Source organism: Choloepus didactylus, chromosome 2 (genome assembly GCF_015220235.1).
Source record: "Choloepus didactylus isolate mChoDid1 chromosome 2, mChoDid1.pri, whole genome shotgun sequence".
In the NCBI taxonomy this organism is placed as follows: Eukaryota; Metazoa; Chordata; class Mammalia; order Pilosa; family Megalonychidae; genus Choloepus; species Choloepus didactylus.
The window spans coordinates 239,331,537-239,356,638 of record NC_051308.1 but is presented as its reverse complement, the minus strand read 5'-3'; the positions used below and the strand labels follow the sequence as shown (position 1 = coordinate 239,356,638).

Genomic DNA, 25,102 nt, shown 5'->3' with positions numbered 1-25,102 from the left:
GGTGAGCCACTTTGGCCTTGAAACTCAGAGTAAGTTTATCTTTCTGTATGGACTGGCCCTTTTCTCTGTGTGCTTTTGCTTAATTGCCTAGTGCTGATTACCACCACCATCCTTTCCTAAGCATCCTTTTTAAATGGAGATCCTTTGAGAGCTCAAACCATCCAGTTTTGGGTAACTATTCATGGTGCTCATCATAGTGCTTTTGCAAGGATCTGCAAGTTAGGAGTAAAGCTTGTGTCCACTGATGAATGGAGGACGTCCAGTTTATTAACCCATGGTAGTTTCATCTTTGCCCTGTCCTTCAGGAAGATGAACACTGAGTTTTGTGCTCAGAGGTTGCACCTTACGTTGACATGGTTTCATTAACATTATTTTTCTTTCAGTGTGCTCCTTTTCTTCATAAGGCCTTGTCTTTCATTACTTGTTTTGTATTATTATTAATTTTACTCCTATTTTAATGCTATACAGTTTTATTGCTTGTATGCTTTCCTGTAAGCTATGTCAAATCCTTTTGCAGGTAGGTGGAATTTAAATTTTAAATAAAACTAGGACTGTTGAGTGCATGGGAGTATGAGGATTTTAGCATGGGTGGAGAATTTCAAAATCATTAGTGTAGAAAATTAATTTCCAGCTATTAGTGCCTACGCTTATAAATAAGGCCTCTTATACCCAATAATACTATATTGTGTTCAGGAGGAAAACCTGATTTTGTTTCTCTGCTAGTAAATCTAAACGCGTTTCACAACCATATAAAATAATGGTGCTTGGCATGATAATTGCACATATTACCGTTGAATATTATATTTTATTAAATACTGAATTCAACTACTCATGAACGGTTGTGGGTTTTTTCTTTTGAGCTGCATCTAATCTGATTTATAAAAATCGCTACAAGAGCTCTTGTGTTCTCCGGGTTTCTGTATTCGAGCAACCCTCTTTCAAGGGCATCTCCCAGAGCGGAGCTCGGCTCATTAACTCACGGGCTAAACAAAACATTTTGTTCCTTTACTCACAGCCCTTACGCGGCACCCAAAGGAGACAAGTTGAATGCCCACTAAGTCATGCTTTTCCATTACTCATTCCGCCTTTTTTTTTTCCCAAGGTGGCGTGTGGGAGGTGTTGTGATCGGGTTCGATAAGAATAGGACAGGGTGCCTTCTGCGGGATACACTCATCCCTTTGCGTGTTTCAGACCCCACTGCGCCGCGCTGGGTGGGTTGAGCCGGTGAGAGGCTTTCCAAACAGACAATGACTCCACACCCTGCCGCCTCCCATATTAAATCACAGCTCCTCCGCCACCATCTAGGACGCTCCACAGTTCTGCCCCACCCCACTTGGCCAACCTTTTGTCATCCTACAAGGAAGATTATCGGGTTGGCTAGGCGAGGCTGTCGCCGACTAACGCCCTTTGCGGGGGTCACTCGGAAGGGAACTCCCTCGCACCCCCACAACCCCCGCACCCGCGCAAGCTTCACCGCCCCCAGGGGGCGCTGCATTATCTTCGCAGCTCCTCGCAGCATTCCCCGCCCCCCGCTCCCTGCCTCCACCTGCGATTGGCCGCCCACCTGAACTCTGCGTCTCGATTGGCCGCCGCCAGCGTCAGTCGCGGGCGCCGAGGCGGGCTGAGGTGACGCGCGGCGGTCGGGCTCCGGGCGGTGTCCGGCGCCGGCAGCTGCGGGCGGGGTTTCGCGAGGACCGACGCGGGGCAGTCAGACGGCGGCGGACCCGGGAGGCGTCAGTACGCGGCCGAGCCGCTCTCCGCCCGCTGCAGCCGCCGCCGCCGTCGGCGGCCAGTCTCCGCGCTCGGTCTCCTGCCCTCCCGCCCTTCGCCCGCCGCGGTCCTCGATGCGGGGTCGGGCCGCTGCGTGATGGGGCTGCGGAGCGGCGTCTTGCGGCTCGCGGCGGCCGCTGTTCGCGCTGAGGTGCGTCGGTGCCGGGCCCCGCGCGCCCCCGCGCGTCGCAGCTCCTGCTGACCCGGCCCGTCCGCCCGCCGGTCCGCAGCGCGGCTGAGGTAAGGCGGCGGGGCGGGCGGCGGTTGGCGTTGCGGCAGCCGGGCTGGGGAGGGGCCGGCCGGGTCGGGGTCCGGGTGGGGTTCGAGTGGGGCTCGAGGGGAGGAAGCCCCGGGAGCTGCTCCGCCGGCCCTTGGGGTGCGGTGAGGTGGGAGAGGCTTTTCCTGAGGGGCGGGGTGGTGGGGGCTGAGTCGTGTTCAGGGCTGGGGATCGGGGCTCTCCGGGCCCGCCCCGAGCTCCTCGCCGAGGTGCCGCGGCCCCTCACCAGCCCTGCTTTCCCCGCTAGTGGCCAGGCTCCGGCTGTGCCCAGCGGGCGGTCGACCCGCCGCTGTCTGCTCCGTGGGCTCTCTGCGCAGTTTGCAGCCCCGTGGAGACAGGCTGCCCGGTCTTGAAGCCATCCTTTCTTGATTCCCCCATCCCCTCTCCCATCATGGATGGTTTCGGGGCTCAGGCTGGGAATGTGATTGCGCCTTTTTGCCAGGTGAAGGTAGGGAAGCGCATCGCAGGGCAGCGGGGAAGCCGATGGCGCGAGGACTGGAAAGAAGAGCGCAATGGAAAGGGAGGGGGCTTCTTGGATGTCGGCCAGCGGTGGGGAAGGCTGGCGTGGTCTCGGCGTTGAGCGGAGCAGGATTACTATGGCAGCCATATTGGGAGGATGATCTGACAAATCCTTTAGGAGCCAAGTCCGGTTGCTGGAAGGCACCGAGTGACAGCCCTGGCAGCTTTCAGGGTGACGGGCCTCACCAGAAGGAAGCCAAGTTGTGGGGGTTGGGAGCCTGCTCGAGCAAGCTAGTTATTGTTCATGCAGCACAACACATTCCCGGCTCTAAAACCAGAGTTGAGCCCCCAAAATACTTTTTTCTGCTTGGTGAATTGCTAAATTAGCTTCCAGAGTAAACTGCCTTCAGGATTCCCTTCATGTTGGTGTGAGATGTGTTTTGGCGTTCGCAGAAGGCCTCATGGTGCCTTACATGTACATAGGCGGGTCTGAGGATTGCTAAGGCCAGTTTGCTAGTATGGGGGCCTTGAATTAGAAAATTGCAGTGGATGGATAGCTTTTCAAATAACATGCGGGGATTCAGTAAGCCGGAATATTCTGATAGTGATGAAGGCTTGCAGCAATATTTCTGAAGACGCAGGTTGTCATCTTTGTGGAATCTCGAGATAGCTGAAATTAGATAGTCAACACATCCCCTGCTCGCGTATCTCTTACTGCCCCAGGCAGCTGTTCTGCCGTCACCCAACATGCTGCTCTGTATCATAGATGTGTCTTTCTGAGTCCCATGGAAGTGCTGCGATTGGATTAGAATCTCTCTTATGAAGTGATATCATGGTGGAGATTTATTTAAAGTCTGGCATGTTGTCAGCTTAGCTTAGTCGTAATAAAATTTTAGCTTCTATTCTCTAAGAAGTAAGGTGGTGTTTTCTAATTAAGGTGTTGGATTAGGAAACAAGTGAAATTGTTCATTCCTGTTTTAGGATGGAATATGTAACACATTGGCATTGTCTAGTAGATCTCGAAATGATCAAAAACTGAGTTCAGTTTGAGGCTGTAAATCTGTATTTTCTTCCATGCTAGACCTGGAAAGGTCCTGCAGAGATGGAAAACCCTCATTCTTTGTGCCCTTTGCTCTCATTCAAACTCCATTTCTTAATGAATGAATTCCTGTAACTCTTAAGTTGAATTACTTAAACAATTTTCTGAGGATTTTATAAGAAAAGTTTTAACACACTTCGTTTTTGTTAATTTTACCCTGAAGCTTTTCTTCTAAAACTTGGTTGAATCAAATGTGACTTCAACAGAAACTAGTGTGCTTTATTTTGAATTATTTACTGTGAGAGAAATACAGAATGTCTATTGTAAAATTCATGCCCCAATTAAGAAATATTTCTATTTTAAAAAATTTTAAACTTAACTTTATTAGTAAAAAGATTTGAAGAATTGTGATTAAGTATAATTTCAACATTTGGTAAAAATACAGCCTGATTGTAAATCTGATATGGAGGCAGTATTTGTGCAGCTCTGCTGTGATGAATTTTTCCAAAATTTATCCAATTAAAAACAGCTTCTAAGGCTTAAAACTATTTTTTATTTTCAAGACCAGATATGAATACAGTTTTCCTTTTTTCCTTTTCTTTCCTCCTTCCCACTTGGAATTTGTGCAGGAAATAACACCCAAAAGAGTCTGCCACCAAGGCCAAAGCATTCTAGCCCATTTCCCTCAGTCTTGCCCCTAGTATAAAGTATAGGACAACAAGGGGCCCCTGCCTTCTTGTTTGTAAACCCTGTTCCAGGATGAAAATCACAGTGGGTTTTTTCCAGTAGTAAGCATATCCCTTTGGTCTTGTAAACATGACTTAATTTCACCAGGCTCTGATGTTAAATGTATATCCTGTCTACTTCTAGAGTTCTCCTTGAAAGATGGCCTTGTTTGAACAGATACTGGTGAATTTTTGGACTCCATAAAAGAATGTGAATAAAGATACATACATGGGGTAGAAGAAAATTAAACAAACGTGATTTGTGATAGGAAAAACCTGCAACAGGTACCTTGGACTTCTCTCTGAGTTAAATTTTCTGGTTAGTGACCCAGTGATTCATTTATGCTCACTTTTACCACAGTCATTACCAATTAATTGAGAATACACATGGAGTTTTAGTTCTTTACCCTCAAGAATTTAGAGTTAATCATTTGTATATAGATATGGTGAGGTAAGATTATCCCTAACTTCTTTCTATTTTAGTACAACTTAGTATACTGGAGCAAATGCCACAGTGGTTTCCATGGTATTCACAAGCAGAGCCTTTTTCCTTTGTACAATGCCTTATATATCTTATTACTTATTACTCAGTTGGTGCTTTTATGATTGTTTTGTGATTGTTTACATTTATGTTTTAAGTCACAAGACTGTAAATGTTTAATGGATTTTAAAATATGTTCCCTATTTAATATTACATTGTTTACCCCAAAGCATGTAATTCAATTATACCATTCTCTACATTGCTGTATTTCCTTTCAAGCTTTGATATAATAGCTTCCTTGAGCACAATTTTCTAAGATCTTTACATATATTAACTTTACATATATTTGCATGTTGTTATTAGTCCTTATAACAAACATGAAAAGATACTATTATCCCTATTTTACGGATGAATAAATTGAGACAGAGGCTAATTGATTCCCCCAAGGTCACTAGATTGTTCTTTTCCACTGTCTCAGTTTTGTGGCCACATCTTCTAACATGTCATCACTTTCAGGTCTCAAATTCCTTGAACATGCCAATCTCAAAAGCCTTTACTCAGCCTCTTTCTTCTGCCTGGAACACTCTTCTGAAGTTTACTCAGCTAACTCTACTTCATTCTTCAAGTCTGCTTAACTCTCATCACTCCAGAGGCCTACCCTGACAACCTCAATTATGCACCTGCCCAGCACCCTCCCCACCACACTTCCTTTCCCCTAACTGCTGTTTTTCCCCCTCTTAGTGCCTATTATCACCTACCTTGAGAAACTGACTTCTTTCTATATAAATTATTATTTTCGGTGGCCCCCTCTCCTACTGAAATGTGAGTTGCTCTGTGATAAGGATATTCATCTGTTTTGTTCATTGATTTATCCCAGTTTCCTGGAACACTGCCTGTCCCATCATAGGCACCCAATAAATAGCTGTTGAGTAAAGCATAGAAACGTGCAAGTCTCCTGCTTTGTTCCCATTTCCTCCTAGCTGCCTCTCTCCTGCCCCTCTCAACCAGGTTCTAGAAATCGTGTGGATACTTCTATTTTTACTCTTTGCTTCCCAAGCACTCCACTACAGTTTTACTATTGTCATTACAAATTAATTGAGAGTACACATGGAGATTTAGTTCTTTACCCTCAAGGAACTTACAGTTAATCATTTGTATATAGATATGGTGAGATAAGATTACCCCCAACTCTTTCTAGTTTAGTACAATTTAGTATTTCCATCATTTCACTGACTTTGCTCCTGCTCTGGTTTCCAACCCTTTATTGCTGAAACCAGGCTACACGTTTCCACCTCACCCTGCTTGCTGCCTTTCCAGAACTGTAAGTATTGCTCACTTCACTCCCTTCATTGGACTTCTGTGTGCTTCTGTTTGGGTGGGGCTGGTTTCAGTCTCCTGGGACTCCCGCTTTTCTGGCCACCCACACAGTCCTCATTCATTCAGTGCAAATTTTTGAGTACTTTTGCCCATTTTAATAATTTAATTTTGTATAACTTTTAAAGGCTTGCTGCATTATTTGGTTTTGATTGTTTTTAGGAATCACAAATTTGACTACGTATTTCTAATGTTAAATAGAAGACTAGGCTATTACAGGGAAGTTTTATTTATTTATAATTTATACTGCTACTGCTTCTAAAAGGATTTGGGTAGCTTGCCACATATACCATATATATAGGAAGGTTGTTGAAATATAAATAAACAAAAATCTGTGTAACGGGGAAAAAATTGTCTAGGCTAATCTGGTTACCGTAATTTAGTTTTTTACCTTTTGGAAATCAAAGCAAAAAGGGAAAGATAAAATATACAATTTTCTTTCTAGTAAAAGAAAGTCTCATGGTTTGTCAAGAGAGAAGCTTTTTTTTGATAAATTATTAAAAAAAGATGTTATAGGCATCCTATTAGAAAGTTCACGTTGTGTATGCTATGTATGTACAACAGGTCTTTAAATAAAATGAAGAAATGTCCTTCAAAGACCTTTTTAAAAAAAGTAGTACATCTGCTTTACAAACTGAGACTTTAGCATTAAAATATAACTTAAGTCATTTCCATGAGGGATTTAACTAATGGGGTTCAGGTACGTAACATGATATAAAGATAAACCCAGTATCCTAGTAGAAAACTAACACTGATGAGAGCCTGAAATACTTGTATTCTATGTTGTCATCTGAAAGAAAACATACATATTAAATTTTGAATGCTGGTGTATCATGTGGCAAGATTTACACATGACTGACACACTGAAAAGTCTGACTTGCGTTCTTGCCCAGGCAGTGAGCTACCTCCCAAGTATGTAGTTGCAAAGGTGTGGTCAGGTGCCAATTTCAGAAAGAAGGAACCTTGACTCAATCGAAAACTTGAATTAACCTCTGATTGTAACTTAACCATTTCTACACCATGGCTGAATTGAGTTCACTTTATCACGGATAACTTCTGGAGCAGGTGTCATTTGTTACTCACTTTGACATTAAGAGAACTTTAGTGGAATGTTGGGATTTGAGTGGCAGAGGTTCCGGTGGTCCTCTCAAAGAGAATCTGTAGGATGCACCTTCAGATACTGGAATTACTTGGTTTAATAAATTGAGTTTAGTATTAACTATTCCAGCATTGGTGATTCAGCCACATCCAAAAAGAAGAAAGAAAAGAAAAATGAAAAAATCACTTTCATTTGGTATAGTTTATTTTAAGCCATGGGCCACAGGAACTGTTTTTCCATGCACCTCCTGAATGAGAATAAAATCATTTCACCAGTGAAAAGGAGAATACTTGATTTCTTAATTGCAGTGGCAGAAGGACATATATCTAATAAATATAAAATTTGTATCAGATTATTTTAGATAGAGGTTAAAAGAGAACAATTGGGGAAGCTGACTGAGCTTGTTTAGCCACATTTGAGATTGAAATTCAGCCTGAAGACTTCCTGTACATCCTGGCTCTTGACTTTGGATTAGAATGCAGAAAGAAGCTTTTCTAACATTTGAGCTGTGTTGAGCTTACACAGCTTGGCCCATGGCTGCATTTTATCCAAAGAATCAAAGGCCAAGAATAGTTAATATATATATACACACATAAAAGATTGTTTTTGGCCATTTTATCATTAAAATGGTGACATAGCGTTGAGCCTTAAAACCTGCTTTGTCTTCATTGAAAATATTAGACTGAGAAATGCGAAACCTTTACAATAAGGAAATTGTCATGGCACTCTGGCTACAGAGATTTACTTTTGGGTACCCATTTCTTCTTTAAATTATAATTCAGTTTTTAAAATGTGGAAAAGTTTATCTTTTTAAAAAAACTATTTGTTGATACTGTAAATTTGTTGCTGCACAGCAAATTGTGCTAATATTGAACCTACAAGACTGCATTTCTTGGTTAAAATCTATTCTTAATTTTAGCAAATAATGAACTGAATGAAGCATCAACCATGATAGTTAAATGAACCCCTAACTGTAGCAGGGCAGAATGAAGTAGGAAAATGAGGTGTCAACAGAAGAAGAAATAGGTATGACTTTTGACGCTGACAGAGGGATATCAGGGAACCTCTGGCTTTGTGCTTCTGGCCTCATGGTGACATTTGACTTTGTTCTTGAAAGATTCAGACTTGGGAAGGGAAATTGGGCCTCCAGGAGTCCAAGTGTATTGTGCAGTAAGAGGCGAAGAACACTTAGAGTTGGGCAGTGAAAACTGAGGTGGAGAAGGGAGGTTGGATTGTGGAGGCCCTTGAAGTTTTAGGTTATGTTCTAAAGTGATGGAAACCAGTTGAAGTTTCTTGAGAGAGAATGACATGAAATTACCTTTGTTTTATAAATATAATCTTGATCGTTTTCTGTAGAAAAGGAGATATTACAGAAACAAACCAACCACTAGACAGAGAGAGAGTGATACAACAAATGTGGCAAAGTGTGAATAGTGGGGTATTTGGGTGGAAGGGACATTACAAGTTCTCTCTGTTGTTTGTATATTGTTTTTGCCACTTTACGTTTGAAATTATTTCAAAATAAAAAATTCAAAAAGAAACGAACCAACCAAAAACTAGTATTTTATTGTTTATTCACTTTGCTGATCAATCAGTTTGAGAATTAATCTTCTCCTTAGACTCCTAATATTCCTGTCTACTTCTGACAGCAAGTGAGAATTTTGCAATATCACTATCAAGCAAATGGGCAAAAATTAGTTGAGCAAAATTTAAATGAATTAGATTTAAATGTTTTATTATCCCTTTAATGTTAGTGAATGCTTCTGGAATTTTTGCTCCATTCCGATTTCCTAATGCTTCTAATTGTATGTCATAAGGAAGGACAGCTGGTCAGAGGAACAGTCTAGAACTGAGGCTCACAGCTTCAGTTAGTGTAAGTGATTTGAGTACATATGGTTTCCTTTCCTACTGCTTTGTTTCCTGTCTCTTTAAAACTTGGAAAATGTATTTTATGCTAATTATTTAAAATGTTTTTCTGTAACTTATTAAAATACTAATTATTGTTTCTTATTAGATTTAACTTGATTTCAGCTTTATATAATGAAATAATTTTTTTAAAGGAGCAAGGAGTTTTGAAGCTTTAATGGCCAGCTGTTATAAGGGAGATACTTACATGGTAGAGAAGTAGCAAAGTTAACTCTGTATTCCACTTAACTGTAGTTCCTATTAATATGTGAAATTTTAGCTCATTTTTGAAAATAGTTGCAGTTTTGTCACAGGACCGTTAAATCAGAAAAAACTTATTTAGGTCCAGGTTGTTTTGGAAAAGTAATTGAAAAATGTATATGTCACTTCTCAAAATGATGGCTATTAGCTTTTTTAATTAGGAATGAATTTTAAATTAATCTTAATCCCTTTTCCTCTTGATAAATGATCCTTCTCTTCTGGAACAACTTATGTTTTTTAATTACTACCATTCAAATACTAGTCTCTCGATACACAGTAACTAGGAGTTCAATCAAAAATTTAAAACTTTTTAAATTCAAGACCCTGTAATGTAGGGGATTAGAAATATGAGTAACAAAAGTAAATAACTTCTGGCCTGGGCGAGGTCAGTGAGTTGAGAAATGTTGGATGGAGAACATTTGGTGTGGAGAGTGGGTAAAGTCTATGAAGACTTTAGAGGTAGCATGTGAGAAGGACCTGGAAAAATAAATTAGATTTTGGGACATACAGGAGAGAAGAAAGGGCACCGTGAGTAGAGGACAGTGGAACAAAGGCCAAGAAACAGGAAAACATGAGATGTGTTCAGGAAATCCTTCAGTGGGTGGTTGTTAAGGAATGTGGATGGAAGGCAGTGTTTTGTGGGCTTGTAAAATAGGTAGTTTTTGTTTCAAAACACCTTGAATGCAGGTGTGGGGAGTTAAGTCATTGGTAGATAGTAGGGAAACTTTGAAGGTTTTTAAGTGGGGCAGTGATGGGAATAGAGTTGTGCTTCAGGAAGATGAATCTGGCAGTATTGTGTTTTATGGATGGAGTAAGAGGCAGAAAGAGAAAACTGGTAGGAAGGTTGGCACCTCCGGTGAGAAGTGCTGAAGGCCTGCTGGGTGGAGGAGGTAGAAATAGAGAGATTCCATTAGTAGAAGCTGGAAGCCTGTGCTGGAACAGGAGAATGGTGGGAACTTTAAAAGAAACAGAGAAGAGGCAGAAGAGCTGGTATTGTTTGGGGGAGGTGGAGAGACATTTTGGTTTTGGCTGTGTTAGGTTGAATGAAATGCTCGCAGGGTACCTAGGCAGAGGAATCAAATCTTCTGTTGAAAATGTATGTTTGGGGACATTCAGTAATAGAGATGTTAGTGTTTTGGTTCATGGTTACAAATGCATGGTACTTTATATCTGAAACCCAGCAAAGAGGCTTCCGCCTTTGTTGTTTTGTTTGTAAGTCAATCAGCAGCATTTAACACTTTGCTGAACCCTGGGTAGAACACAAAAGAAAAAAGTGTGTGTGTGTGTGTGTGTGTGTGTGTGTGTGTGTGTGTTTAAATTTAAACATTCACAATATTCAGTACTTATCAACATTTTGTCAGTATTGTTTGCTCTTTCCTTTCCTAACAAATTCCTTAACATCATCTAATACCCATTTATAGTTAAATTTCCCCGATTATCTGGAAAACGTCTCATTACAGATTTTCTTGATTGAAAAATCTTTGCATTTGGTTAATAAGTAACATATCTCTTTTCTGTTTCCCTCATCCCCATTATGCCATTTATTTGAAGAAACTGAGTGATTTGTCTTGTAGATTTTTCCATAATTTGGTTTGAACTGATTACCTCTTTGAGATGTCTTTAAAATTGTGTCTTTGTTCCCTATATGTCCTGTAAACTAGTAGTGAGGTCTGAGGTTTGATTTGATTCGGGGTTACTTAATAGGTGATACTGTATGTTTCCTATTGTAGCACATTAGGAGGCAGGTACTGCTTAGGTGTCCCACCTCTTAGTGATGCTAAAATTGACCATTTGGTTCAGGTATTGCCAAAACGTAAGAATTTCAAACAGTGATAATGCTCTTAAGAACGTAAGACAGTGACTTTGGTGTTCTGTTTTATTTTTTGCTTTTTCCTGGGAAAACATTGGTAGCTGTCCAGTTGAAGATTAGCTTTCTGATCTCTTCTTCAGTATGTGGAAAAAAATGAGTCAGATGTAAGTTGGGGCTCCCTGGTAATGGGACTCAAACCATAGCACTCTTTTTAAAGTATTTTCTTTTGTTTGGTTCTTTTGAAGATTTTATATAATGGATATAATTTCTTCCCCTGTCTAGAGGGATCTGTTGTTTCTTGTGGAAATTATTACATGGGCTCTTTACACAGAGTAGTATTGGTTTTGTTCTTTTGGGGAGAAAACTATTCCTCTAAAAAATTTTCACTTTTTTTTCCCGTGGCTTTCTTAGTGGTAGAATGTAGTGATTTGATTCTGCTATGAGTCAGTGGCACATTTGAGGATAGAACCTGAGTCTCGGATCCTTCTCTACTTATTTTACAAATTGGTTGTGAAGACTGAATGAGATACATATGAAAGGATTGTTGTAAATTAAAGGAAATCACTGGATAGTTAGAAGTTAAAGGAACTGAGTAGAGCTTATCTTTTTCCTCTGCTGTTTTATTATACATCATGTAACTGAATGTTTTCAAAACTGTAATTGAAGTATAGAAAGTTCAGTGCGTTTCTTTAAAGAAAGTAACTGGCTTTGCAGATGGAAAGTTAGTTGTTTAAGGAGCTGTCTTCAGATAAACATATTGTGCTTCTCATATATTTCTGAAAATTAATCTAGAAACAGAGAGTAAGATACCTGTTACTTTCCAGTTTGTTTTTATTACTGAGTTTAGGGACTTCTAGGTATGGGAAAGAGATAATAGAATAGTAAAACATTTCAGCCTTTAATTTTCTATTTGATAATTTACTGTTGAGAATATAAGATTTCCAGGTGAGAAAAGGGATAAGGATTTTAGAAATGGAAAGAAATAGTTCTAAGATAGTAGCTCTTATACTCAAGTTAGCCCAGGCTTTCTTTAATTCTGACTACCCTGTATGGATTTTTTTTTCTTTTTAAAGGAAACTTGAACGTAACTTCAAAAGAAGATTTGATTCTTTATTTCTGGACTGCATATTCTAACAAGGCCATCGGCATGTCAGGAGCCTCAGTAAAGGTGGCCGTCCGGGTGCGGCCCTTCAATTCTCGAGAGACCAGCAAGGAGTCTAAATGCATCATTCAGATGCAGGGCAGCTCCACCAGTAAGTACACGTTGTTTTCTATTGGCTCTGTCTTGCCTCCTCTCCTCCCTCCCTTCCCTTTTTTTTGGTATGATAAGAATAAATTGACATTTGGGTTTTGGCTATAAACTACTGCCCATCTCTCTGTCCACTACCAGAATGCTCAGAGACCTCCAGTATCTTGTTTGCTAGTATTTAGAACAGCACCTGATATAAGAACTCAGTAAAAGTTTGTTGAATGAATGAATGGTTGTATTTCCCAGTTGTAGGAATTATCTGTTCAAATCCTTTGCCTGATTATTTAGTGATTTTATTTTTTGTTTCAAATGATTAAACATTATTGCTATTAATCTTTTTATATTTTCTGCAGTTTTTTGTCCAGTCTGTCTTCCATTTTATTTTACATTGAATACAGCTTTCTTTTTTTTAATATATCAAATATTTTTGTGATGACATTTATCAAATGAAAGCTTAGAGTTATTAACTCTCCCAGTCAATATAACGTAGCTTATCTTCCCTAGTTGAGTATTTCTCACTACAAAAAGGCATTCAAAAAAGCAGGATATAAAACACATTTCAACCCCCCAGAGCTCACTTTGATATATAGCCATATCTCAACATTCAACATATAAAAAAACCCAAATATCTTCTCCCCCAAACTAGTGATCCCTGCCAACCTTCCCGTTTCTATCAACCTTATTCTCCTAGGCACCCATGCTATAAATCTTGGAGTCATCTTTGACTGTTTCTTTCTTCTTTGAATCTTTGTGTTAATGTTAACATTCTTAATGAAATACCATACAAAAACTTTTAAAATATAAATTTTCATTATTCTATTCCTCTCTTCTTCTCAGTCCCATTACCCTAATCCATGATCTTATATCTCATGCTTAGAATACTTGCAAAAGCCAAACTGTTCTTTGAGCTTTTAATCTCTAATCCAATAGTCCTTAAACAAGGTTGCACAAGACAGAATCACAGAGGTTTCATTTGATTAGCAGATGAGCCTAGATTTCCCTAGTCTGGTATTCAGCAGATTTGAAGTATGTTCCAGGTATGGTTATTTTTTTTAAGTTTTCCCCAGATTATGTTGCAAATCCCCAGTTGAGAACTACTACTTTAAATAATTGAATACCCTGCTGACAGAATAACCCCTCTAAAGCATGATTTTCAACACCACTATCAAACTCAAGATCCTTCTCTTTTTCCCCAGTACTCACAAGACCAAGACCAAAGTCAAGGTTCTCCATGTTCTAGCCAAGCCCATTTACTCTTCCATGTGTGTGCACAAACATACATGTTCCTTCATATTCTGAATGAGCCATCAAATGCTTTTTCTCCTATGATATTGCTGTAGTATATTTAAATATGGACTATTTAATTCTTTACAATTGAGAAATCCTGGATAATTGAACTAATTTAACTAGGGTTAATTCTTGTTAATTTGAAATTTTAATGATGATAAAGGTATATGTGGTGATTTTTATTAAATGCTAAAGTGAAATATACCTGTGGAAGCCCCGAGGTTCATTATTTTTCTTTCTTGATTTAGAATAGCACTTGAGCTTACCAAGATGGTTTTAAAACTTACTCTTTCCTTACAGTGGTTCTTTGAGTTGAACAACAGATATAGCTAAAATATGTAATAAACTTGTAAACTTTTCCCAAAATTACAAGTCATGCCATCTAACTTGTTTCTCTGTAGAATTGCTTGGGTGAAAAATAACTTAGGCTGGCTTCCTTTGTACCTGTACTACTAAATTCGTTGATATGGTTTTGTAGCAAATTACTACTTAAAATAGTGGTAGACTCGACCATCAGTAATTCTGTAACTTGGGCAGTACACCACAGATGTGCCCCATGACCTGGTCTGAGCCGGGTGGTGTACTAGTTGGTGGTGGCACCCACTAGTGGGCTTCTGAGGATGCTTCCTGGATGGGGATGGAATTAGATACAGGAGATGCCAGCCAAGTTCCTATAGCATTCTTGGTTTACGTGGACCTCGTGGAGAGTGAAAGTTGGCATGAAGTAAACTGTGTGGGATTACCAGAACTCCAGCTCATCTGCCGTGTTGGTATTGAGCTAGAGGGAGGAGGCTTACAGTCTGTGGTGCCTATGCCCATCAGCGCGTCCCTCAGCCATAACAGGATAAGGGAAATTTTGAAGGCATCCCGAAAATTGCAAGGTGACCCAGATTTGCTGACGTATTTTACTTTAGCCATAGTGGAGTCTGATTCCACAATCGTCTGTTGTAAACTTAATGATGGGTTTATACTGCTGGACCCTCGGAATGTTTCTCTTAGAAGATCACAGGTATCCTTCCGATGCTTATTTTATTCATACAAGATTGGGTTTGGGTCCAGTCAGCCTGCGTCATCTTTCATCATGGAGATAGTTGGGGTTGACTTCTCTGGTCTATTCCTTAGGTTTTCTTTCTGAAGGATAAGACATTCCTAGATGGAAAAAAAATGTTTTCTTGGTTCAAAAATATAGGGTAATTGCTCTAGGACTTTCTTGTCTGGAGGTAGTGTAATTACAGTTCGGTACAGGTTTATGCCAAGGATATGTTCCGAGGGTTGAAGTGTGTGTTTCTCCTGTCATCTCACACTCACAGCTGCCTCTTTGTTCACTGCTGCCTCAGATGGCTCATTTTTTTTTTATCTTCATTTTATTGAGATATATTCATATACCACGCAGTCATACAAAACAAATCGTACTTTCGATTGTTCACAGTACCATTACATAGTTGTACATTCATCACCCAAATCAATCCCTGACACCTTCATTAGCACACACACAAGAATAACAAGATTAATAATTAGACTGAAAAAGAGCAATTGAAGTAAAAAAGAACACTGGGAACCCTTTTTAGGTTCTAAAGAATTGGGGTAGCTGGTGGTGGATACCTGAAACTATCAAACTACAACCCAGAACCCATGAATCTCAAAGACAGTTGTATAAAAATGTAGCTTATGAGGGGTGACAAGGGGATTGGGAAAGCCATAAGGACCACACTCCACTTTGTCTAGTTTATGGATGGATGAGTAGAAAAATAGGGGAAGGAAACAAACAGACAAAGGTACCCAGTGTTCTTTTTTACTTCAATTGCTCTTTTTCAGTCTAATTATTAATCTTGTTATTCTTGTGTGTGTGCTAATGAAGGTGTCAGGGATTGATTTGGGTGATGAATGTACAACTATGTAATGGTACTGTGAACAATCGAAAGTACGATTTGTTTTGTATGACTGCGTGGTATATGAATATATCTCAATAAAGTGAAGATTAAAAAAAAAAAAAAAAAAAGACATAATGCTGAGCAAAATAAGCCAGGCACAAAAAGAGAGATATTGTATGTTACCACTAATGTGAATTCTGTGAAAAATGTACAATGTTTTATACTGTAGAATGTAGGGGACCTAGAGATACCAATTAGGGGAGGGGGAATGATAATCTAATAAGAACAGATAAACTATGGAGGGTAATCTCAAAGTTATGGGAATGCTCAGGAATGATTATGGTTTGTAAACTTTCTTGGATATAGTAAGATCATGTTGGAAGCAATAGAGTTATTTTAGGTTTTTTTTTTCTCTTATTCCTTTGTTTTCTTAGGGGTTGTTAATTTTCTTGGGGTATGGTAGGAACATGTTGGAAGCAATGTAGCTATTTTAGATTATTTGTTTTTCTTACTTCTCTGTTTGGACATGGTTTATTAATTTTCTTTGGGTATGGTAGGAACATATTGGAAGCAAAGTAGTTATTTTAGGTTATTTGTTTTCCTTAATCCATTGCTTTGTTTGAAATGTTGTGAGGTTTTTTTGGTTGATGTTTGCCTGTTTGTTTTTAATTTTTTGATAAACAAAGTTAAAAAATTGAAAAAAATCAGTAGAAAAATGGGAGTAAAAACTAAATGACAAATAGGGTGGGATGGGGGGATGGTTTGGGTATTCTCTTTTCACTTTTATTTTTTATTCTTATTCTGATTCTTTCTGATGTAAGGAAAATGTTCAGAAATAGATTGTGGTGATGAACGCATAACTATATGATCATACTGTGAACAGCTGATTATATACCATGGATGACTGTATGGTTTGTGAATATATTTCAATAAAACTGAATTAAAAAAAAAAAAAAAAAAAAAAGAACACTGGGTACCTTTGTCTGTTTGTTTCCTTCCCCTATTTTTCTACGCATCCATCCATAAACTAGACAAAGTGGAGTGTGGTCCTTATGGCTTTCCCAATCCCATTGTCACCCCTCATAAGCTACATTTTTATACAACTGTCTTCGAGATTCATGGGTTCTGGGTTGTAGTTTGATAGTTTCAGGTATCCACCACCAGCTACCCCAATTCTTTGGAACCTAAAAAGGGTTGTCTAAAGTGTGCATAAGAGTGCCCACCAGAGTGACCTCTCGGCTCCTTTTGGAATCTCTCTGCCACTGAAGCTTATTTCATTTCCTTTCACATCCCCCTTTTGGTCAAGAAGATGTTCTCCGTCCCACGATGCCGGGTCTACATTCCTCCCCGGGAGTCATATTCCGCATTGCCAGGGAGATTCACTCCCCTGGGTGTCTGATCCCACGTAGGGGGCAGGGCAGTGATTTCACCTTTCAAGTTGGCTTACAGATGGCTCATTTTTGAGACTGCTACCCCTTTCCTTACCCGACTCTCCATATGCCTTTTGGCTTGTATAGCTAGCCTGGAATGATATTTCACATATACCTGACACCTGGAGAGTTTACTTCTGTCTGCTTTTTCATCCCCCATGTTAAATCAGAACTAATGGAAACTTACTTGTCTAGGTTAGCAGGGACCAGAGAAGTGCTACCTGTAGGAGAATCAGGCCTTCCTTTCCATTCTTATTGCCACCAAGGACTTTTACAAGAGGATAAAAAGGATATTACAAGAGAGATGTTAGAGGACAGGATCAGCCTTAAAAATATCTTTAACAAAACCCAGTTATTCCACTTTTTTTAGTCTCTCGCAATTAAGTTGCCCAAACTATGAAAAATTATATGCATAAAGATCTTTCAAATAGCATTAGAAATAGCCCAAATTAAAAACTACTTTAAAGTTTAGGGAGGTTCAACAAAATTTTTCTGTAAAGGCCCAGAGAGTAAATATTTTAGGCTTTGCAGACTATACAGTATCTACCACAGCTATTCAACTATGCCATTTGTAGCACAAAAGCAGCTGTAGACAAAGTGTAAACACATGGGCTTGGCTGGGCTCCAGTGAACTTTATTACAAACGTGGAGGTCATAGTTTGCCACCCCTGGTCTGGGGCAAGGGTTGGCTAACCTGTTTTTTATAGACTATATATTAAATATTTTACATATTCTTTTTTTCTTTATGACCTTTTAAAAATATAAAAACTATTTTTAGCTTGTGGACTTTATAGAAATAGACCCTGGGCCAAATTGAATCCATGACCATAGTTTGCCAAACCCTGGTCTAGGGAGATAGTCAATAAACAAAATATATGTATACCCCAAATTAGTAATGAATATTTTAAAAAACATGAGAAAATGTTATAGTAAGTTAAAAAAAAAAAAAGGCACGATGTAGTGTATGAATAATAATAAAATGACAAAGTAAAATTGTTAACTGTGGTTTTAGTGGGATAGCAGGACAGTAAATGGATAACTTCTTTTCACAATATTTCCGTTTTTATTTGGTCTGTTTAGTTTTATTATAAAAATGTTTTTAAAAACAAAAATCTAAATTTGTGATAAAGCAGAATCATTGCACTTTGAGATACAAGTTACTGCTGAAGTGTTGGGTAAACCATTCTGACCTCTTCTGCTTGTGTGGGCCATTTGTCAGTGTTCTGTGCAGAAGGAGCTTGCAAATGGGAAATGTTTGTTTCACAAAAAGCCAGCTAGATATTACAGCTCACATTTCGGGGTAGTTCATGCACAACTTTGAGTATTCTATTGCTTAGACATTTCTATGAACTTGGTAGACAGGGCTTGCAAGAAACTATTTTAAAAAAAGAAAGATTCAAAAGTAGGGGTCTAAACTACTGTACCATTGTTTTTATTTCACCTTTCTTTGTCAGTTGTGCCAATTATTCTATGAAATATATCCTGTGAATAATTATCAAAGAAAAAGACTCAAATCAGTATTGAATTGTATGCTTAAAATGGGTGATCTTTAGGTTATATAAGTTATATCTCTATAAAGCTGTATAAAAAAGTCACATTGATCATTTACTCTTAAAGTTTAAGCTAGACTTACAATTGAACCAGTGAACAACATATGAAATAATTGTTTGTCCTTGAATGTCACTCATTTAAAGTATGTTATTTTCTGTTCTTCAGTCTTCGTAGTTAAATTTTGCATAATATATAACTAAATTTTTGTTATTAAGCCTGTTTCTCTTTGTGAAAAAAACATTTAATTATGCTTAGTTTGGAGGAATTTTTGACTGTTGCATTGGCTCTCAGTAGCACAAATTCTTTTTTAAAAGGTGGATTTCAGGAAATCCTGGATCAGTAGCAAGAATTGATGTCAAAAAGAACTAGTCTTCCCCATGATAGGTTCACATACTAAATGTCAGGGTTAACACATCAGTGTCGTGGGGTGGATTTTCACTGATGCTTAGGGGTTCTGCTGCTACTTTCCTTGTAGGTTTGTAAATATTGCTGAATTCTTGTAAGTGGAAAATGGGTGTTAAACTACATCCCTGAAACACAAAAATCAACTTAAAATGAAAATAAATGGAAAATTTTATTAGTACAAGTAACGATACTAATGTATTTTCTTAATGACATCATTTTAAAACGCACAAATCTTAAATTTTTTATAAGTTATATATTCATTGTCAGGTTAAAAAGCATTATCTTTGTTTCCCCCCATTGTGCTTTATTTTTGTGTCTAGGTAAGACAGTCATTCACATGGTGTAAAATTCAAAAGTGCAAAGAATGTGCAGGAGAAAGACTTCCTCTTACCTGCCACAGAGTCAACCAGTTCTCCCCAGAAGCCACTTGTGTTAGGTTTCCTCCCAGATATAGTTAAAGCAGGAACATGTTTTTCCTAAGATAGACAGTTTTTTTCCCTTTTAATTAGTAATAAGGTATAACAGCAGCCTGTTTTTCAGTCTTGCCTGTATTATATATTTTAAATACCTGAGTAATACAATTCAGGTTTATAACTTGTAAAAGTTGGTTCCTTTGAGATTTGGGCCTGAAAGAATATCCATATGAGTTAATATAGTTTTATGTATTAGCAAGTATCTATTATATGCATAATGGTAAGCCAAGTACTAAATAGAATATCAGAAAGTTATCCATTGGGGGAGGTCCTTCAGTGGGTTCTTCCAGGGGGTGACATTTAGTGGGCTGTTTGGGGGCAGCAGACATTCCGTCTTAGAACCATGGTCCAATTTGTCTGTAACCTTGCGGAAGGCTCTGGTGTTGGTAAATGCTGCTGTGACTTACTCAAAACCGCAAGTGGCCACATCTTGGCACTATGCCAAGGTTTAGCTGGTGTTTCTCAGTCCCCACAGGGATCCCTACAGCTATTCAGAGGCTGAAAAAAATAGAAAATAGTGCTCAAACTGGTAGTTTCAAAGAGCTCCTAGTTAAGGAAGCTCTGCTGAATGGTTTGGTGGCCACCGAGGTGTGGATGTGGTTTTATATCAGTGAGATCATAGGTGAGCCTGGCTTCATTGGCTGTTATGTTTGAAGACCAATTTAAAACCTGGTTATGTTTGGTTTGTTATTCAAGTGTTCTTGGACCATGTGTGATCAAACTGCTATCTGAATAAATAAGGTGTGGGGAAGAGTAATCCATTGTCTGTCCAGGAGAAAAGACAGAGTTAAAACTGTGAGAGTATGTAGTGAAATTTAGAAGCTTTTCTGTAGTTCTGGATTTCCAAAGTTATAGATAGTTAAGAGAAATGGATCTGCATCTGCTTGAAATTCTGACTTTGCTAATTTTTGATCATCTGTATTAAAACTCATTAAGAGGCTATTGATGGCTAATAAAGAAGGTGTTAGGTCTCATTGTTTCTAAGATACATAGCTCTCTTTTTTATTTTATTATTTTGATTGTATAGGAAATAACATCAGTTTAGGGAAAAAAGTAGCATTCTCTATATATGATATTCATTCTGGATGAAGGATTTCACTTGTGGCAGAAAGCACACTGAAGAAGAAAGTAAGATCCGCAGTTAAATACCTTTTGAGGAGAGGCCATCAAATTTTAGAGTTTGTGGGGTGTAAGTTCTATATTCACCCATTCTTGCTTATCTCCCACAAAAACTTCTCCATTATTATTAAAAATACCAATATGTTTTTTTTAACTTTTTAAACTTTTTTTAAAAATTGAGGAAGTTATGGATTTACAGAGCAATCATGCATAAAATACAGGATTCCCATATACCACCCTATTGTTAACGCCTTGCATTGGTGTGGTACATTTGTTAAAACTGATGAAAGCACATTTTTATAATTGTATTATTAACTATAGTTGATGGTTTAACTAAGGTTCACAGTTTGTGTCATGCAGTTCCATGGATCTTTTTTAAAATGTTTATTCTAGTACTATATACACAACCTAATGTTTCCCTCTCTTAACCATATTCAGATATATATTTCAGTTTTGTTAATTACATTCACAAAGTTGTCTCAATGAAATATTAAAGAAGAGATGCCTGATATTTTTATTTTAAACTTTTTATTTTGAAATAATTTCAAACTAACAGGACAGTTATGAAAATAATACAAACTTCATATAGAAAACTCCATCATACCACTGTGCTCCTAGATATTCAGACCCACTGATTTTAACATTTTTCTACATTTGCCGTTTAACATTCTGTCCATCTATCCATGTATCCATCTATCTACGTATCAATTGATTTTCTGAACAATTGAGTGTATTTTGTATGCATCATGCTGTGTGAACACGTAAAACTGCCATGTTAATTTCCTTAGAACAAGGATACTCGCTTAAGTACAGTTATCAAATTTAAGGAATTTAACATTGATATAAAGCTTACATTCCATATTTCAATTTTTCATATGTCTCAATTATGTCCTTTTGAGCCTTTTCTCCTTCCTTGGTAGATTCCATCCAAGATCAATATTGCATTTAATTGTCATTGCCTCTTTAGTTGCTTTTTTTTTTTTTTCTTTAATTGTGGGAATATATATATAAAATATATTAGGAATACCTATATTCCCAAAATAGATGCCTAATTTTTATCAAACGTAATTAATAATTTGGTTAGAATACACATGGTTATATTTTATCTGTCATAAAAACCAATCTTTGGACCACCTTAAGCACGGTTCTGAACTACCAGTGGTTTTTCCATCATTTTTGTCTACACCTTTCTAGAGAACAGGCTCAATGGCTCTGCCCTGCCTTGCCCATCCTTTCTGTCCCTTCTTCCCTTTCAAGTCTGATATAATGTGGGCCTGTGATCACTAACTTGTATGTACCATAGTGCCCTGCCCTTAAGGAGTTTTTAAAATTTGTGGTAAAGAGTCAGGGCATACTATAATTACCTCAATACAAGGTGAAAGTGACCAAATCAATAATCGCCTTTTAAAAAAGGATTTACAAAGTGCAGATGTGAGTTTGTCACAGAGGACTTCATAGATGATACGGCATTGAAGCAGGACCTTGAGTAGTGAGTAGGACTTTAAATTTAACACTGTTCTATTGAAACAAAAATCCTCATTAAATGAATTAGCTTTGGAGAAATTATGGTTGATTTTCTGGCACAATACTTACTTTCAGAGTTGATGGCTACTTTGTTATGGCTTCGAGGGCTTTAGGTCATTTTGGTTCTTTTGAAGGTTGTCTGTTCTTGGAAGGCTAATTGTCTAATCGTATGAGAAACCTTTTCCTCTAGACTCTTTTACATTTCCTATTTTCTACTTGTTTACTATTTCTGTTTTCAATCATATTTGGCTGTTTCTTAGTAATTTGACTAACATCTAATCCAAATAATTTTTAAGTGCTAGGAGAGGCAGTTGGGTGAAAGATGCTATGTTTAGAAAGTATTAATGGCTTGTGTTTTTTAAAAAAAAACAACAAAAGAATGGGCTTAAGATTGGGAGAAAGTGTGTGTTTTGAACCAAGAATTATTGCAAAAATTGAAATGAGTTTGCTTTAATGACGTGTTAGCTGTGTTAAAAGACGGCTATGCTGGCAGTAGGCCTGGACTGCTGCTCATGGGGATTATAGCTGATTGCAGATGGAATGCAATGGAATGTTCCTGCTGTAAGGTCTCTTATGAAAATGTGGAGGAGGGTGAAGAATATTTTAGGGAATGTGACAGATTTGAAAACTGAGTAATAGCAGTTTTATTTAAGCACTTTCTGATCTCCAAGGGAATTTTTTCCGTGGCACAAATAAATGTTACCGCCTTAACATTTTGGGGACCCAAGCAGATACAGATGGCTTTGTTTAATGATATCCCGTAATATTCCAAGTTCTCCTACTTCCATTGGAAGCCTTCTTTTTTTTTTTTAACATTGTTTTACTGTGGAATATAGTTACAGAAAAGTGATAACTTTCAAAGTATGATTTAACAAGTAGCTATAGGGCAAATTTCAGAAAATGTTATGGGTTACAGTTCCACCATTTCAGTTATTTCCTTCTAGTTTTTCTAATACCCTAGATACTAAAAAAATATATATTTATATAAAGATGAAGTATTTTTAATTCTTTGTTAAATCCTATCTTGTCTGTTAACTACCCTTCTTCTCCTTTGATTGCTGTCTCAATATGCAGGGATATCTGGGTAGTGACAACCCTAACTTGTTCATGTGGAGAAGGAATGTCGACATTATGGGGAAGGGGGCTGCATCTGGTTGATGTTCTTGAAGAGGCTGTTGTCTCTGGATTTGGGGACTTGTCTGGCCTAGGAACACTCTGGAGGATTTAAGTTTCTGAAAAATAAACTTAGTGAAACTTTTATAATCTCAGGGACCTGGGTATTCTTTAGGATTTTGGGGACTACTGTTGATTTAGACTTGGCATATTGTGGCCATTTGGAATATCTAGTTGGAGCTTGCATAAGAGTAATCTCCAGGATAGCCTCTCAACTCTATTTGAAATCTCTTAGTCATTGAAACCTTATTTTGTTACCTTTCTTTCCCTGCTTTTGGTCAAGAAGGCATTCTCAATCCCTTGATGCCAGGGCTGGGCTCATTCCTGGGAGACTCACTCCACGGGGAGTCATGTCTCTTGTTGGGGGAGGGTAATTAATTTATTTGTGGAGTTGTTGGAAGCCTTCTGTTTGTTATCAAATTGCTTTTAAAAATGAAATTGGGGCCTAGTTAACTGCTCACATTTGTGGTTAATTTACATATGTAAATCTGGAGACTTTGTAAATTCTCCCTGAAAAACAGGAGGTGGATAAAGCTGTTTCTCACTCAAGAAGTGAGAGGTACACTGCTTCGGGTGATTGAGTTGTGGTATTCTGCTTTGCCGTTACCACAGGATCTGTCTTTTGCCCTTTGGTAAGTCTCCTTCATGTATTTATTAATTTTCTTTTCTCAGAGTCTTTTTTATCCCAATTCCAAAATCTTAGTGGCATAGAAGTAACCGTATTATTTTTTTCCTGTTAATTGTTTACTTTGTACTTTTTTAAAGCTTTTTCATTCACATGTACGCATTTCTAAACCAAATGCTGCACATCATAACTGCCACAAAAGAATAGTGACTTCAAGTCCACTAATAAAAATTTGGGGTGGAGGAAGGGCAGGGCCAGAATGGAGGTTTGGAAAGGTAGGCTCTTAAAAGGAATGTTTTTAAGTCTATATACTTTTTCTAGCATAAGTTAGTAAAACTACATGAAAATCAGTGCAAATGTATATAATTTATCTTTATTAACATTCTGGAAAATAGAAGGAGAGAAAAAGTCTACCTCTATTCTTACCTCCTTACCACAGCTTACTGTTAGCATTTTGATAATGTCTTTTTGTTGTTCCAGTTTGGTTAAATGGTTAAAAAATTTAGAGTCTTTATGTAACTTTGTAGTCTAGTCTTTTCTTGTTGGTCTTCAGTTCTTTCACTCAGTATTAGCTAATTCTTTCTTGAATTTTAGTCTGAGTTTCTTATCCAGGGGTCTATGGATAGACTTCTCAGTGTCTATTCTTAATTACCAGCCAGTAAAGAAACAGACTATTACCCTCTCCTCTGCAGCTCCTCTGTATGAACCTCCCAGATCTCTTTTCCCACCAGTCCCTCTCTGAGGCACCACTCCCCTGAATTCTGTGTGTTTGTATATCATCTTAGGTAGAGGATAGTCACTTTGAACACATTTTTAGAGATATCTGTGTTCCAAAAAAGGTTTGAGAATCACTGGCCTTCAGAATGAGGTCTTCCCAAATCTTTTCCAGGATAAACCAAACCATAAGTACTTAAATCAAAATAAGATATTAACTCTGTAGCATAGAATCCAAAGTAGCCTATGGAATGCTTGGAAAAGTAAGATAAGACCAGCTCTTCAGCTGCTATTTCATTGCCTCTCATACGCTTGAACCTTAGAGATGGAATTTCCCGTTTTTTTTTAACCTATGCTTTGTCAGTATTCATTCTGAAAACTGCAGATCTCACTCATACCCAATCATGTATCTCTCCATAATCTCTGTCAATTTCTTATATTTCACTGAGAGTCACTAAAGCTGCTAAAGATTTGGGCGTTT

At 38.2% G+C, this 25,102-nt stretch overlaps 1 protein-coding gene and 1 pseudogene across 11 annotated transcripts in view; both read left to right on the top strand.

Moving 5' to 3' along the window:
- Positions 1 to 1,746: 1,746 nt before the first annotated feature.
- Positions 1,747 to 25,102, top strand: part of KIF1B (kinesin family member 1B) — a 186,250-nt gene continuing 162,894 nt past the window's right edge. For 6 of the 11 annotated variants that reach the window (XM_037828559.1, XM_037828551.1, XM_037828560.1 and 3 more), the window contains exon 1: positions 12,348 to 12,453. In XM_037828559.1, the coding sequence (XP_037684487.1) occupies positions 12,348 to 12,453 (106 nt within the window). Of the gene's footprint in view, positions 2,011 to 12,273; positions 12,454 to 25,102 lie in introns of those variants that run through there. The other 5 variants (XM_037828553.1, XM_037828556.1, XM_037828555.1 and 2 more) reach the window with 2 other exon arrangements.
- On the top strand, positions 19,810 to 20,342 carry LOC119527981 (annotated as a pseudogene).